Source organism: Herpailurus yagouaroundi, unplaced genomic scaffold (genome assembly GCF_014898765.1).
Source record: "Herpailurus yagouaroundi ecotype Mexico unplaced genomic scaffold, PumYag 182, whole genome shotgun sequence".
Taxonomy (NCBI): domain Eukaryota; kingdom Metazoa; phylum Chordata; class Mammalia; order Carnivora; family Felidae; genus Herpailurus; species Herpailurus yagouaroundi.
The window spans coordinates 21065537-21082834 of record NW_024412413.1 but is presented as its reverse complement, the minus strand read 5'-3'; the positions used below and the strand labels follow the sequence as shown (position 1 = coordinate 21082834).

The following is a 17298-nucleotide window of genomic DNA, read 5'->3' as shown; positions in this document are numbered from 1 at the left end:
AAACATTAAAAAAAATTTAAAAAATGTATTGAATGTTTATGCTATATCCAGCCCTATGCAGTTTATGTTCTTTGCCTTAGCTTACCTATACTACAACCTCTCACCCAGGTTGTTTATTCCACATTATAAAGGAAGGAAGAGAAGCTTAAAAAAGTTCAATGTCTTTCCCAAGTTCATACATTAGCAAATTGCAGGTGAATTGAATCCAGATTTGTGCATGCAGAAGGGCCCTGGTAAACCTGTATGTCACTAAACTTCAAGTTTAGCGTGGAAGATAAGCCTGTAAACAAGTCAAACAATAGTCCATGCTTCTAGGCGCTGCAATAGAGGTGTGTACAGACAGTAGGTGAGATTAATTCTAGGGGAGATTAATCGAGGGGAGCTAGGACAGGCCTCACAGAGGAGGTGATCAGCTGGCAAGCCAGGGAAAGGCACCAACATCACAAAGGCCAGGAATGGCAGACAGCTTACAAATGAAGCCATATCATCTTAGTTAAGAAACAATGGATTAGGAAATAAAGGAAGGCATAGAAGGCAATTTTTCCATGCATGAAACATTTTAACAAGCAGTCATGAAATGTTTACTATGGTCAAGAGTAAAATAGTGCCAGGAGTAAAATAATGTATATAATGTGAATGCTTTCCAGTCTCTTCAGAAACAAACTGAGATCATGGCAAAGTGCCATCATTATTACATGAACCTGATTCTCCCATTTGGGTACCCAAGGATTCAATCACACACTCCTTGGAGAGGTACGGTCTAATATGGTAGGCACTAGGCACATGTGGCCATAAATTTTTAAATTTCAATTATTTAAAATTAAATACAACTTCAAACTCAGTTTCTCAATATCACTAGCCACATTCTCATATGGTTAGTGGCTACCATATTGGTAGGTATAAAACATTTCCATCATCTCACAAAATTCTGTCAGATTCTACTCCTTTAGAAAAACTATTAAATGCTAAAGACTCTACCCAAAAGAGTTTTGCTTTCCTTTTGCAGGGGATCTCCCTGCATGGAGACTCCCCTCATGTCTATTCATGTGTTGCCATTTAAAAGCTCTTTCTAAACTCTCAGGGAACATTCCCTGTCATAAAGGAATCCAAATTGTCCCTCTCCTTGTTAGACTGATTCCAGGAAAGCACTGATAAATCCAAATATATGTGTTATATACATACATATGTACATATATATACACATATATATGTACATACAAATACATATATATGTATGTATGTGTAATATACACACACATACATATATATATTCCCTTTAAATTGTATTAAAGTAGAAATAAATGCACCTTTTTAGAAAGCATGTTTTAAAGTTGACTTACCTCTCTGCCCCTTCCACATCTGATGTGAAAAGTCCTATCACAAAGTTCTGGTATTCATTTACTTGTTTTTGTCCCTTGACATCTCTCCACACACAAACACATGCACAGAGAAGGGATGGGCCTTTTGTGTCTGTATTATCTCTATCTTGTTCACTGTTGTATCCTCAGGGTCTAGCACAGTTCCTGTCAAATAACAAGTGTTCAGTATATGTTTATAAATGAAAGAAGTATCCTATAACTTATGTTATTAAAACAGACTAAGTGTTAATAATTACTAATTAGCTATCAGTCAACTATTATTAAAATCAGGATTTTGCTAGGTTCTTTTAGAAGCAAACATGTCTTTTTATGGCATTCAACATATCAAAACATTTTCTCAACTACCTTATTTTATATTCAGGATTACCTATGAGATAGCAAGGTTGGGCGTTAATAGTCCCAGAAAAAAATGAAAAAGAAAAATGTTAGGCAGTTGTTTGAAGCCTGTCAGTGAGTTCATGATGGAAGCTGTTCTAATCTCACTATTTTGGGTTATGTTGACCACACTGGGTTTTTTATTATAAGTTGCCTGCATACTGATTGTTTCTCCTCTGTCAAGATTTGGTGGGGACACTGAAATACTAGAAGTGGATGTGCTTTGAGAATAGAAACATTATTTAATAATATTATGTGCTGTTCTCATATTCTTAAATTTCATTGTTTTCGTGTAATATTATCAATGTCTTTGTGAAAACTTTCCATTTTACTTGAAATGATTCCAAAGACATTTGACACTGATTCCATGTTCTGACTTTACTTGGGAGTATATTGTGTCTATTGATTACAAGAATATTAGTTTTATTGAAACAGTGCTCAGAGATCTTGCAATTGTCACTTGAGGAGAAAAAAAAAACTACACATTTCCTTGGATTTTGTAAAATCCAGATTCTATCATTAATTGGTTGTTTGACCTCAGGCAAATTGCTCAAACTTGCTGGACCTACAGAAAGAGGAGGGGCTGGGGCTGGGGACAGGTAATTGACTTGGGGTAAGATCAGTTGGAGGACAAAATCTAGGAATAAGTGTAAGTGAAACTAATGCTTTTAATGCTTCTCAGTTCTTTTCAAGCCTATTCATTCTACAAATTTTAGTCATATTTGGTTATGAAATAGATCAGGATTTTGCTTATATTTTATCTTTTATTTTTGCTGTGATAATATCATATTTTCATATTCTTCCATTTTGTGGTAATAAGACAAAGCACCACTGCCGAAACTTTTTGTCTGTCAGATATACTGATTCAATGCTAGTTTTATATGGAGAAGTCAGGCATAAAAGACAGGAAGTTAATTTTTGCCCAGATAGTGTATACTTTGTGCTTCAGCAATCTTTTTCTGAGTCAATGCAGAAAGCATTCTTTTTAACAAACTTTTGTTATGCATATTCCCCACTGCCATTGTAGAAGATCCCTGAATTCTTATGCCTATAGGCTATTAGTCATATACTTATGGAGATTTTAGATATAAAGAACTATAAGGTCATCCAACATGAAGTCTTTTCTTTACAGATGAGCAAAGCTGCCCAGAGAGGATAGGTAAGTACCATGTAACTAGATTCAGGATGCCCAGGAGCAGAAAGTCAGGGAAGACTTCCCAAGAGAAGCTTATACTGAAAAAGAAATTTAGAGATAAGCGGAGAATAGTGAGATGAAGCTCTGTGAGCAGATGGCTGTGTTGCAGAAGTTTCCAGGCTCAGGAAAGAGTCGTGTGGGGGCGGGGGGGGGGGGGCGGGGGGGAAAGGGTAGGGGTGAGGAAAAGAGAGGTCCTGAGTCTGGAAGCAGCAATACAAGGAACAGAGAAGTCAAAACATGAGAAATGGCTGGAAAATAAAATGTAGGATCATGCAGAGTCTTGCACACCTGGTTGCAGCTTACTTGCAAGCAGAGGCATTGAAGGGACTAACCAAGGGAAGTCCAAAGGGAAGAAGAGAAAACTGTTTACTCTCATGCTTTAAAGCATCACACATCTGAAATTATCCGAGACAGGTGATGCTTTGAAGTCAGACTACCAAAGTTCAAATCTTAGCTATTCGGGTAGGTAGGAGTAAAGTTGCCTAACTTCTTTGTGCCCCAGGCTACTCATTTGTAAATAAGGATAATGATGTTACTCACCTCCTAAGATTTTGTGAGAGAGAGATGAAAATATACAAGTGCCTGGCATTAGGAGGGAGGCTCTAAGAGTTTTCTGACAGTAGTGGTTGTAGCAGTAATAACAACACATCTACAACCATTTTTTGAGCACCGCACAAAATATTCCACATGTATAGATACATAGATCCACAGTCCCTAACCGACGATTTTAAATTCCAAATGCTCTAAAAACCAAACGTTTTATCCAAAGTTTGACACAAACTTCTTTGGTGGCAAAACCTGACCTGAACGGATGTGAGGATATTTATGGCATTTTTTTATTCCTTAGTATGAATATGTGTACATTTCACTCTGGAAAAGAGTGTTGTGTTTGATTCTGAGTTCTGTCCCAGAACACGCTGGGAAAAATAGCACTATATTCTGTTCCAAAACACAAACAATTCTGAATTCCAAAACACATGTGACAGCAAGAGTTTCAGGTGAAGAACTGTGAATCTGTATTATGTCATTCATTCCTCAGCAAAACCCTTGATAGAGATATTTTCATCTCAGGCTTGCTGCTATCAAAACTGGGGTTCATCAGTGCCTGAGAGTCCCGCTCTTCATAGGAGATGGAGTTGGAATTTCAGTCTAGGATTGCCTGACTATGCTTTGAAGAATCAGACACATTTGTACACTCTCATATCTTATTTATGTTTATTAAATTTTTTAGTGCTTTGCATAGTTTAAATGTTTTTATTTCCTAAAGAGTCATAGTTTATGCTTCTAGGAAATAGAAGCATTTTCACAACCTGATAGTTTTCTAATACCTAGAGGTTTTATAGATAAAAGTCTCATTTTGTAATAATGGTGGTAGGAATAATGATTATTATTAATAATAATTTAATGGCAACTATAACTTATCAGGCACTCCTTGTGTGCCCAACATTTAGCAAAGTGCTTGGCCTGCATTATCTTGTTTAATTCTTACATCAAACTAATGAGATAGGTATTATTCCCTATTTTATGAAGAGAAATTTGATCCTTAAAGACATTAAATAAATTGTCAACATGCACACAGAAAATAAGTAACAGGACTGGTATTTGAACCATACTCAATTCCAGGAACTGCATTGTTTATTTTTCTTTTTTTTTTTTTTTAAAGCCCCTCCTTTTTTTAAAATAATGATTAAAATACAAATATATTTGGCAAAAGTACAAACAGTATAAATACTATGCAACCTCCTATCCCAAAGAACAAGTCAACAATCTCACTTTCCAGTCCCCATCATCCAGTTTCTTTTGTATCATACAGAAATCTGCCTTGTACACACACACATACACCACACACATTATTTTTTCAATACCCACATAAATCTATGCATTATTCTGTAGCTTAATTTTTTCAAATAGTAGCACATCACAGAAACCTTTCTTTATCAATACATATAGATCTAAATCATTGTTTCATATTTACATAGTATTTCAGTGCATCACATCGTGTAATTAATTAAACCAGACTCCTATTGGTGGCTATTTAAATTGTTTCTGATTATAGTTCTTACAGATTTTCCTGCAAATGGACATCTTTACAGAAACATTTCACACAGATGCAAACCTGTCTCTAAAATAAATTTCCTTGGGGTGCCTGGGTGGTTCAGTCAGCTGAGCATCTGACTCTTGATTTCAGCTTAGGTCATAATTCCAGGGTTGTGGGATCAAGCCCCGCATCTTTAGCCCTTGCTTAAGATTCTCTCTCTCTCTCTGGTCCTCTCCCCCACTTGCATGCTGTCTCCCTCAATGAAATGAAATGAAATGAAATGAAATGAAATGAAATGAAATGAAATGAAATGAATGAAATGAAATAATAAAATAAAAAATTCCTTGCAGTCTAATTGCTGGGTTAAAAGAGTATTAGAGTTTTAGATGCTGAAAGATATTAAAAAATTACCCTCCAAGAATGTTTGCTTTTCTAAGAGTGTGTTCTGTCGAGCATTTTTAACCTTTACTCATTTGAGGATGAACATGATCATATTTTATATTGCAGTTTATATATTGGACTAACCAAAGGAAGTCCAAAGGGAGGAAGAGAAAAGTATTTACTATCATGCTTTAAAGCATCACACATCTGAAATTATCCGAGAATTATTTAAATTTAAATTTAAATTTAATTATTGGTAAGGGTGAATGCATTTTTGTATGCTTATAAAAACACATTGTATTTCTAAAAACAGGCAGTCCATTCATATCCTCTATCCTTTCTTTCCATGAGGCTGTTGAATTTTTCTTATTGGTTTCAAGTGCTCTTTACATATTAATGATATGAGTCTTCTGTCTGTCTTTTATGTTGTGGATATTGTTCTGAGCTTGTAATTTGTCATTAAATCCTTTTTACGGTGTTTTTGGGCTGTAAAAAAAGTTGTTAATATTTATATAGTTAAATTTTTGTCTCTTCTTAATTCCAGTTTTGTTACTCTTGTTCAGGTGTACTAACAGAACAAGCAGCAGGTCCTTTGGGACAGAATCTAGAAGTGGAACCATACTCACAATACAACAATGTTCCATTTCCCCAAGTTCAACCACAGATTTCCTCATCGTCCTATTATTCCAACCTGGGTTTCTACCCCCAGCAGCCTGAAGAGTGGTATTCTCCTGGAATATATGAACTCAGGCGAATGCCAGCTGAGACTCTTTACCAGGGAGAGATTGAGGTAGCAGAGATTCCTGTAACAAAAAAGGCTCGAATGGGTACAACAACGGGGAGAATAAAAGGGGATGAATTATGTGTTGTTTGTGGAGACAGAGCATCTGGATACCATTATAATGCGCTGACCTGTGAGGGGTGCAAAGGTAAGCTTCTTTGGTTGGTCATTTTCTCCTTGTTCAAGTTTTACTGTGTTGGTTGTTGAGATATCTCAGACTGGATTCTTCCCTTTTCCCAGATAAGTTCCCATTTTCTCCTCCTCTGCTCCTACCTGTTACAGATTTCTAGGAAAAGCCTTTTTAGAGCATTTAGCTTATATATAAACAAACTATTTCCTATTTATAACCTTACACATGGTTAAAAAGAATTTATGGATTGTGGGTTTTATAGGGGTAGGAGGTTGTTATTTTTTAATTTAATTTTTTTAATGTTTATTTTTGAGAGAAAAAGAGAGAGAGAGACAGAGGGTGAGTGGGGGAGGGGCAGAGAGAGAGGGAGACACAGAATCCAAAGCAGGCTCCAGTCTCTGAGCTGTCAGCACAGAGCCCCATGCGGGGCTCGAACCCACGAATCATGAGATCATGACCTGAGCTGAAGTCGGACACTTAACTGACTGAGCCACCCGGTGCCTTAGGTTGTTTTCTTTTCCTTTTCTTAAAATTAAGATCAAGGAGAATAATACTTTATTATATAATGTATTTGTTATACCTCAGTAGTAAACTTATTAGTTCTCATGCTCATTCCCATTTTATAGATGAAGAAAGTGCAGACAAGAAGTTAATCAACTTACTCAAGGCTTCACAGCTAATTAGAGGTGGAGCTTCAAAAGTATAGCTTATGAATCTAACTCCAGAGCATTTGCTATTAACCACTTGGCTACCATGTCTTTTAATCCTTGCCTAGTAAATGATCATTCTACTCTTTGAGCTATTTGATCAAGGCTAGTATTGACTAATTCAGTGGCCAAAGTATTGGTATTGTCTAGGCCAAGGAAATAGACTCCTGAAGTCAGTAACCTGGGTCGGCTCAACTCCTTACAGATGAGCACTTAGAGAAACCTGGTCCTCCTGAGAAGAATCTGGGGCATCCAGGGTAACTGGAGTGAAACCAGTGTGCCTAGGACAATCCTAAAAAACACCAACTTTAAAAGCAGGCAGGGGAAGAGAATCCCCTAAAGGGTATAGAAGAAAGCCAGAGATGGGGGGGCTACCAGGAAAGTGCAGGGTCATAGGACAGAAGGGGACAGAAAAGTGGTCAAAAGAGAACTTGTCCTTGGGTGAGTTCAGGGAGGAAAAGCTGGAGCTGGATGTAGATATAATTTTTAAGAGAAAAAAAAAAAAAAAAAAAAAAGCAGAGCTTTTTCATTGATTTTGACTTGAGACTTTGCCCCAGTGGTACGAGCAAAAGGACCAGAGTGCAAGGGAGGAGATGAGATGGGGCCAGGATGAGCCCGTGTGCTACATTAGGGTACGCAATTTTTTTTTCTGTAAAGAGAGAGTAAATATTTTAGCGGTCTCTCTTGCGATTACTCAACTCTGCAAACACAGCCACATAAAGAAGGCGCATAGCCATGGCTTTATTTAACTTACAAAAATAGGTAAGGAAATTAAAAAAAAAAAAACAGGCAGCATGCCGAATTTGGCTCATAGGCCTAGCTGTAGTTTGCTGACCTTGTTCTGGACCAATGACTCTTGAGGGTGAGTATCAGCCTATTAACTAGAAGCTATATAGTGAGAGAGCACAAGAGTCAGGGCATGTATACAGGAAACATAAACTCATTTTGTGTAGCTGGGTTGAATTCAGTTTCAAGCCCTTGTGGAGCCTTTATTTCATTTAATTTAGGATTATTCTGCTCACCCTCACCCCCACCAAAAAAGCTCTCACATTTCTCTGGGGTTTTGTCTAAATTCTGTGATTATCCAGGGTCAGGGAGGGATTGGGCACTGCAGGTGGGACTCTGGTCTCCAGTGTTGTTAACACAGTCCAGCATCTGCTGGGTGTTGTTCTAGCTGGTCTGCGGTGACCAGTGGGAAAGGTCTCTGAGGCTCCATCCCGGGGTCTTGAGTACATTCCTCCTTCCTGTCTGGCCTGCCTGCTGTCCTGCCACTCAGGTGGGGTGTGTTCCCGATGCTCCTGCAGTGTCGTGTTGGAAGACCTGGCTGCTCAGAGAAAACATGAAGCCATTTCATCTGCTCCCCTGCCACCCTGTGTGCAGGCAACATCCAGTGCCTCTCCGGGCTGTCTTCCGGGAAGGGTGCAAGAATTTTTCTGTTCTAGAACTCCTGAATGACATGGAGTTTCTATAATCTTTCAATACACGCATCCCAGGATGCAGTCTGGGCGTGAAGAAGGGAAGGACAGAACTCAGGGCTTTTCACGTATCTAATATATGTCTTGACTCTTTTTTTTTTAACTTCCTCTTTCTTTATTTACCCTTCCCAACTTGGGGAAATGTAGTGTCTGGGATCTGAAGGCTCAGATTGTGGTGACTAAAAACCAATAATGAGCTCCTTTGTGCTCTGTATATGTTCTCCTGAGGAAACAAATGAAAATGATCCTGGCTTAGTGGATAGGTAGGAGGTTCACAGCATAGGGTAGAGTACAAGGGGAAGAAGCAGGAGCCTATGCCAGGAAGGCCTAACAGCTTGGCCAACCCAGTCCCCTCACCTGGCACCCCTTGCATGTCTGTGCTTACAAGATACAAAGTGAATTTTACTCTTTAACTTTCCATCAAAGGGAATGTGTGAACTTTGGGGGTTCACAGGCATGCATTGAATCTAGACTGTAATTCTTGGCTGAGTATGCAAGTTACTTAATATATCGGTCAGAGTTCAGTGAAATAAAACAGAAACCAAAACTTCAAGCAGTAAGGAATGAATGAAGAAGAAGTTGGAAGGGCAGAGGAGCAGGTTCTATGCTGAGTCTCCAAGAGGATGCTTAGTGCACACACTGCAGAACTGGCCTGCCCGGGCCATTGCTATATTCAACAAGATGGGGAAACAGGAAGCTAACACAGAACTGTTGGTTCCAGAAAGACACCACCTTAGCTGTCATCTTGGGACCAGGAAGCTGCCTCCACCATAATCACTGGCTCTAGAGACATGGCGTGCCAGCTAAATCTGTACATGTGCATGATGAAGGCCCTGTGTCTTGCTTTTCAACATCCTCTAAGCTAGCAGATGGAACCCAATATTGCTGCACAATTCCACAATCCTACTTGCCAGCAGAAACAACAGTCTTATAAGTGCATCTGTCTGGAAGAGCTTAAATCATATGCACAATGTTAGCTGCAAGGGAGTCTGGGAAAGATTGTGTCCAATTTCTTGCCTTTATGATAGAGAATGTATGATAGATTAGAAGTAGGTACAGTGGATATCCAGCTAGCCAATCCTTAGTTTATGGACTATTTTGCTTCTCTGAGCCTCCAATCTGCAAAGAATGATAATATCAATTTAACAGGGTCTTTGTAGAATTCAGTTAAATTTTTATATTTTATAAGATTTTTTAAAGTTTATTTACTTTTGAGAGAGAGAGGGGGAGAGCAGGGGAGGGGCAGAGAGAGAGGGAGACAGAATCCCAAGCAGGCACTGTGCTCGAGTCCCACACAGAGGCTGATGTGGTACTCGAACTCATGGAATTGTGAGATCATGACCTGAGCTGAAATCAAAAGTCAGATATTTAAGCGAGTAAGCTACCCAGACACCCCAGATTTTTATATTTTAAAGATCCTGGGAGCTTTCTTCCTTTAAGACTTCACTGCAGACCTGTCAGACTTGTGATACGCACACACACACACACACACACACACACACACACGAGAAAATTTTTAAAAACTTAAAAACAAAGCAAAGATCATGGCTAACATCCTGATTTCATTGGTCTCTATATCTGTTTCTATTAGAAATATTTTAATTTTAATGTATGTTTTATTGTAGATATTTATGGCATCAATGAGAGTCATTGCAATACATTTTTAAAAGTATAATTGCAAGAACACAAGTATAATGCATTGACAATGACTGCCATTTGCTCAGCACTAGATTAAATCAAGAGCTTTCTTTTCCCCCAGTTATCAGTGGAACATACGAAAATGTGCTAATGTCTGGGGATGAATTTTGATTCAAACTTCAAGCCTCAACTAACAAAACTGATCTGCATCTGACTGGAAATTTCAAATGACCGCATTTTTAAATAGGTCACTGTCAGTCACATTCATCTCCAGGCCAGGAGTTTGCACCTATCAATGAGAGAGTGAAAGAATTCTTAAAAGGCATTTTATGAGTAAATGGGTAACCTGTTGTCCTTTCGAACACATTCTGACTTAGTTCTGAGGTTGTAGAAAAGACTCGATAGTTACAGAAACTATTCTGGTATGTAGAATAGATGCAGAGTGTTTCCAGTGGGCACTTTGTTTATGGGTCAGGGCTGAGGTGCCCTGATTCACACACAAACCTCCTGAAATCCTATTTGACTTTGGGATCTGATTTTATGAGATCTGATAATAACCCTAATGAACTCTATAGGTCAAACTAGAATGTGATGCAAGGGGGTGGGGCTTATGCTATTTTACTGCGTTGGAAGCCTTTTGTAATAAGTGTTCTAAAAATCACCTGGGCGGCTCAGTCGGTTGAGCATCTGACTCTTGATTTCGGCTCAGGCCATGATCTCATGGTTCATGAGTTTGAGTCCTGGGTCAGGCTCTGTGCTGACAGCATGGAGCCTGCCTGGGATTCTCTCTCTGCCTCTCCCCCACTCTCGCTCTCTCTCAAAATAAATAAATAAGACTTTTTAAAAAATCACAAGAGTGGGATTCTGACAGCAGATGACCTGGATATCATCCGACCCTTCCCCCATGGCTGATTCTCTTCCCAGCTGTTCCAAGTTACTGAATATGTCTGGGCTTCAGACTTCTCACTTATAAAATGAGGATAAAAATAAAGAGGAAGAGGAGGAGGAAGACCTTGAGAGGAGGATGATGGTGATGCTGCTCATAGATAAGATATATTAAATGATTATTATGTGCAGGCTTTATCTGGAGGCTTTGCATGTACTAACTCATTTAATCTTTGGGACATCCCTTTGAGGTAGGCACCTAGAGGCTGGTGGGAAGATTGAAGAAGATAATGTGTGTAAAGCAATTAACATAGTACTTGCCTATGGTGAACCCTCTGTAAATATTACTATTATCATTGAGTTGTGAAGAAAAAAAAATGAGACATTGTTTTTGAAATATCTAGCTCAGTACCTGGCACACTTGAGTGCTCAGTAAGCCTTAGTTATTGCTGCTTTATTGGTGAATTCTTACTATTTTATTATTGTTATTCTATTCATCTGGCCTCCCAAATTTTGATCATACACTATCTTCAAAACTATCTCTCCTCCTATTAATTAATTCGTTAAGTCTCCAGCTCCTGAGAGTTTGAATTCATTAATTCAATTCTTTATTCAGCAACCATATGCCAGGCACTATTCTTTTTTAATGTTTATTTATTTTTGGGAGAGAGAGAGAGAGAGAGACAGAGAGTGAGTGGGGGAGGAGCAGAGAGGGAGACACAGAACCCAAAGTAGGGTCCAGGCTCTGAGCTGTCAACACAGAGCATGATGTGGGGCTCAAATCCACAAACCGTGAGATCATGACCTGAGCAGAAGTCGGATGCTTAACTGACTGAGCATCCAGGTGCCCCTGCCAGGCACTATTCTAAGCATAGGAGATGCAATGGTGAACAAAACAGACAAAATTCCAGTTCTCTTCATCACCATTTTAAAGCAAAGCAAGGAAACAGTTTATGTAAAATAGACAAAAAGAGAAAACAGTAAGAAAGAAAAAAAAGATTAAAAAATATAAAAGCAACGAAATAGTATCAAAAAGAACATCCTTAAATAGTAATATGATGATTTCCAGTGGGCAAAAATGGAAATTTCAAATAAATATATAGCAATGATGCAAGACAAACCTAAGACAAAAATTACATTTAAACAAAGAAAAATGTTTAAACTAAATACATAAGCAATATGTAAATATGAAAGTAGGACTAAAAAAACCCTCTAGTTGACATAAGCCTTCAACTCCTGGAGTTTGCCTACCTTGGAGTCTATATGGCTCTTAAAGACGGTAAAGGCAAGCTAACGCAGAGCATTGTTACCCCTCCCTTCATTTTCCCAACAAAAGCACTGACCTCCACCTCTATCATCTTTGAGATGATCAAGTATAACCCTTTCAATGAGGGGTTGAAAAAAACTCTATGTGACAGTTATCTCTTTTTTTAGAGAGGGACTTTACCTTTTGTTTTATTAAGTAAATGTAGAAAGATAGCTACCTATCTTTTCTCCTCCTGGGATGGGAAAGAAAAGCAAAAAGAGAGAGAGAGAGAGGAATCAAAGCAGCAAAAACAAAACAAAAAACAAACCCAAAAAACAAAAAAACAGACCCCAAAAAACAACAGGAGCAAGAACAAAGCATACTTGGGAATCACTCAATAAATTATCCTTTCATATTAACATTGCTAAAATTATTGAAAAAATATACATTAATAGGCTCAAACAAATTGGGGAACATAATGACTTTGTTTCTGTTATGGCATTCTGTTATAGACTGTTTATTTCATTTATCTTTATAATGGCTCCAGTAGATGGTATTATCATTTCCTTTTTGCGAATAAAGATACCAACACTCAGAGACTTGTCCAGGCCTCACAGCTATAAAAGATTGGGGTAGGATGGGTAGTCAAATCTCTAGGACTCCTGAGCTATACTTTGCCCTCTGTGTTGTCCTTCCTTGTATCCTTTTGTCAGTGACTTTCTGAAGACATTCAACACTAAAGCATATGCAAGGAAAATGAGTGTTTCAAAAGTTGGTTCTGTGTTTAAGGAAAAAACACACCAACAAAGAGAAAACCAAATGAAATCTAGATGATGGTGAATCTAAACCCATTGGTCATTTGACAGAATGGTCTCCTGGTGTTCTCCACCAATATACTTTCCCAAAGCACTCACAACCATGAATCATTGAACAACACTCACTTGTGTACAAAATAGAACATCCTCTTTTTAAAAAATGTTTATTTCTTTTTGAGAGAGAGAGACAGAGAGTGAGTGGGGGAGGAGCGGAATCCTACAGAATCCAAAGTTGGCTCCAGGCTCCGAGCTGTCAGCACAGAGCCCAACGTGGGCTCGAACCCACAAGCTGTGAAATCCATGACCTGAGCCGAAGTCAGATGCCCAACTGACTGAGCCACCCAGGAACCCCAAAATAGACCATCCTCTGAGTAACTAAGTAAGGTTGTTAGCCCCTTGCACACATAGCAATGACAATCACTAGTCATATCACTTTTAAAAAATAATGAAGCATCTAAGTGTGTTCATTTCTAATTGTGATATACAAGAGCATTAAAATATATAATTTAAGAAGGGCCTTTGTAGAAGCTTGCCTTGCAGTGTCTTACACTTTGACCCTGTACCTTCTATTAATAGGTTAAGGTGAAAGGAGGAATAGACTCAAGAGTTGCCTCCCAGGCAAACTCCCACAAAGGCACTTCTCAAATGACTTTAGAAAGGACAGTCATGTCCTTAAGGAGTCTCTGAGATTCCCTGTTCACCCCTCTGAGGAAGCTGTTTGTGTTTGTGCAGCCTGCTTTTAGCAATCTGGAGGGAGGATAAGATGTGTGTTGGATAGAATGTTTCAGTCCTTGTCTTCTAGGCCATTCCTCCTGAGCATCGCCCTCCCACTCTGGTTTATATCATTGCTTGAGACTGCATGCAAATACTACTACCATCCATGGCTTAGATGGATGGCAAACTTTTTGTAAAGGGCCGGATAGTCAGTATTTTAGGCTTCATGGGTACTAAGGTCTCTGTCACAATTATTTGACTGTCATTGTAATGTGAAAGCAGACATGCATATAAATGAATGAGCTTGGCTGTGTTCCAATAAAACTTTATTTATGAACACTAAAATTTGTCAAAAATTTTACATACCACAAAATACTTTTCTTTTCTCCAACCACTAATCATGTAAAAACCATTCTTAGGTTGCAGCACATGCAGAAATAAGCAAGGGGTGGAATTTTCCCTTCATGTTGTGGTTAGCTAACTCCTGGCTTAGTACAGGACTCCTTCTGAATGCTTGTAGGCCATGAGCATCTTGTATCTGAACTTGGAGTTTCCTCCCTTACTCCTAATCCTACATTCTTCACCTGTCTTGGGCAATGTTTATTCATAAATTTACTCTGTTTCCTAGCTTTCAGAGATTCATCAACATTTTTGATACACTGAGGGAGTTGTACTCTAACTCTCAGAGACTGCTGTTTCATGAACTTTTCTTACTTTGTGGTATTTTTGACTGAAGGGAGTGTAGAAGTTTGACGCATGTCCTTTGGCTACTAAGTTGTTTGTAGATTTGACTACTTTGAAAGGATGTTAGGCAACTTCCCCAAGTAATTCAAAGTCAGTCCTTTAAAAAATTTATTTAAGAAAAAAAGTCAGTAGGGATTGTAGTTGGTAAAAGTAAGTGTTGGAAAAGTCAGATGAATTTTTTTTGCCTGTATGTGGCTCCCCAACAGATTAAAGGGGGAAAAACTTAAAGTTACTTATTAGCATTAACTAGTCAATAATAATTTTCATCACAAGAAACAACTGGTGTTGGAAAGGATGTGGAGAAAACGGAAACTCTTGGACTGTTGGTGGGAATGCAACTTTGTGAAGCCACTATGGAAAACAGTGTGGAGATTCCTCAAAAAGCTAAAAATAGGGGCACCTGGGTGGCTCAGTCAGTTAAGCATCTGTCTTTGGCTCAGGTCACGATCTCACAGTTTGTGGGTTCAAGCCCCGTGTCAGAATCTGTGCTGACAGCTCAGAGCCTGGAACCTGCTTCGGATACTGAGTCTCCCTCTCTCTCTGCCCCTCCCCTGCTCACTTTCTGTCTCTCTCTCAAAAATAAGTGAACATTAAAAAAAATTTTTTTTAAGTTAGAGATAGAACTACGCTATGATCCAGTAATCACACTACTAGGTATTTACTCAAAATAATAAAAAAAAAAAACATTAATTCAAAGGGATACATGCACCCCTGTGTTTATAGTAGCATTATTTACAAAAGCCAAGATAGGGAAGCAGCCCATGTATCGTCCATCAATAGGTGAATGGATAAAGATGTGGGGTGTGTATATATTATTTGGCCATAAAAAAGAATGAAACCTTGTCATTTACAACAATGTGGATGAAGCTAGAGAGTATAATGCTAAGTGAAATAAGTCAGTCAGAGAAAGACAAATGCCACATGATTTCATTCATATGTGGAATTTAAGAAACAAAAACAAATGATCAAAGGGAAAAAGAGAGAAACCAAGAAACACTCTTAATTATTGAGAACAAACTGAAGGTTATCAGAAGGGAGGGAGTGGGGGATGGGTGAAATAGGTGATGGAGATTAAGGAGTGCACCTGTCATGCTGAGCACTGGGTGATGTATAGAAGTGTTGACTCACTGTATTCTACACCTGAAACTAATATAACACTGTATGTTAACTAATGAATTAAAAGAAAGCTTAAAAAATAGTAATTTTCATCAATTTCATTTCAGAAGTGTGAGGGTTGCTTTTTCAAAAATAATAGTCTGAAACAGCTCCTACTAGGTGATCAGGAGTCTATTATCAAGTTCTAAAAATTTTAGCAAGCAGCTCAGGGACAAGCGCTGAGATCTTTAAGAAATTGTGTGATGGAGACCAAAGCTTACCTTTTTATATCGGCTCCCTCCTCTCTAGTTTGTGGCCATTGCATAGTTTCCTAATAATGAATCTGTGGTGGAAAAGACACCTGGGTTGGAGGAGGGAGAATAGGGTGTTTTGAACAGTTTTGGATATAGAGAAGAAACCATGGAGCACTTAACACTTGGTGTGGGATTGGGAGAGATTAATGTCTAAAGACCATTTTTAGCAATATGAACTCCTTACTAGAAAGACAGCCTAATGTAGAGGGGTTAAGAACACAGAGTTTGGAACTGAACCTATCAGGTAAGTTCCACCGTTTATTATCTGTAGAACCTTGAGCAAGTGCTTCATCTCTCTGTAACGCAGTCTCCTTAGTTATGAGAGAGAGATAATAATAGAATCTATTTCATAGGATTGTTATGAATAGTAAATGAATCACCATAAGCAAAGTGTTTAGAACAGTGCCTGATACAAAGTAAGTTCTATATAAGAGGGTGGAGGAGTCCTTGTTATTCTACAGTGTGCTGAGATAGACCTAAAGTCTGACTCTATTTAAGCCATATTGGATGTAGAGATCACTAGTTATTCAGCTTTGTGCATTTGTTGCTGTGTAAAAAGTGTGGGAACCCTCAAAGTTTTAAACAGCCAATATTTTATTGATTTCAAAGTAATGGGTAGCTACTGTCAGTCACTAGAGTCTGATGTGTACATGTGCACTGTGTGCACATATGTGTGCACACTTACACATATGTATATAGGAGTTGTGAATAGGCTATGGTATGTGAGTTATATCTGTATAAAGAAGCAGAGAAGCAGAATGTGCAATATTATGCATATTTGAGGGATCCATTTTACTATCCTATAGACATTCTCCAGGAATCCCCCAGCACTACACATTCCTCAGATGGCAATGCCAGGTCTGTCTACTCATCTTTCATTACCAGGAAGCCTCTGTTCCTCAGTGAATTTCCTTTCCATTCATTTTCAAATGACTTTTCTGGGCATTGTTAAATATGCACAAGATAGAGGCAGAGGTATGTGTATGGATGATTTGCATAAGTATAAATACAGTATATGTACCCATATTTAAGTGATATAATGATAGTATTGTGTTGCCACCTAAGAGTGAAAGCTAATTAATTCAGCTATTGAGATGATAATGATTTCTTTCTCAGTTAATACCAGAGTTAAAAAAAAACCTGCAGAATTGTCCTAGCACTGTTCCTTTGATTCATCTTGGAATAAGGAGGTTTATTTCTGTTAACTATTGAGCTATCAGTATCTATGGTGGTTTTAAATTGAATCATTCCTGGGAAGGGCTGAATATTTGTGGAAGACTGACTCAGGTCGACTAATACGGTCATTGAGCTCAATGATTTGGTACCAGGAAATACATTTTTCCTTCCTTCCTTCCTTCCTTCCTTCCTTCCTTCCTTCCTTCCTTC

The 17298-nt window shown here is 38.4% G+C and overlaps 1 protein-coding gene across 5 annotated transcripts in view; it reads left to right on the top strand.

Annotated features, from left to right (window-relative positions):
* NR1H4 (nuclear receptor subfamily 1 group H member 4) overlaps positions 1-17298 on the top strand; it is a 72673-nt gene that overhangs the window by 25909 nt on the left and 29466 nt on the right. For 4 of the 5 annotated variants that reach the window (XM_040491106.1, XM_040491108.1, XM_040491109.1 and 1 more), the window contains one exon: positions 5932-6297. The exons of the other annotated variant lie outside the window; for it this stretch is intronic. In XM_040491106.1, the coding sequence (XP_040347040.1) occupies positions 5932-6297 (366 nt within the window). The remainder of the gene's footprint in view (positions 1-5931; positions 6298-17298) is intronic. 5 annotated transcript variants of the gene reach the window in all.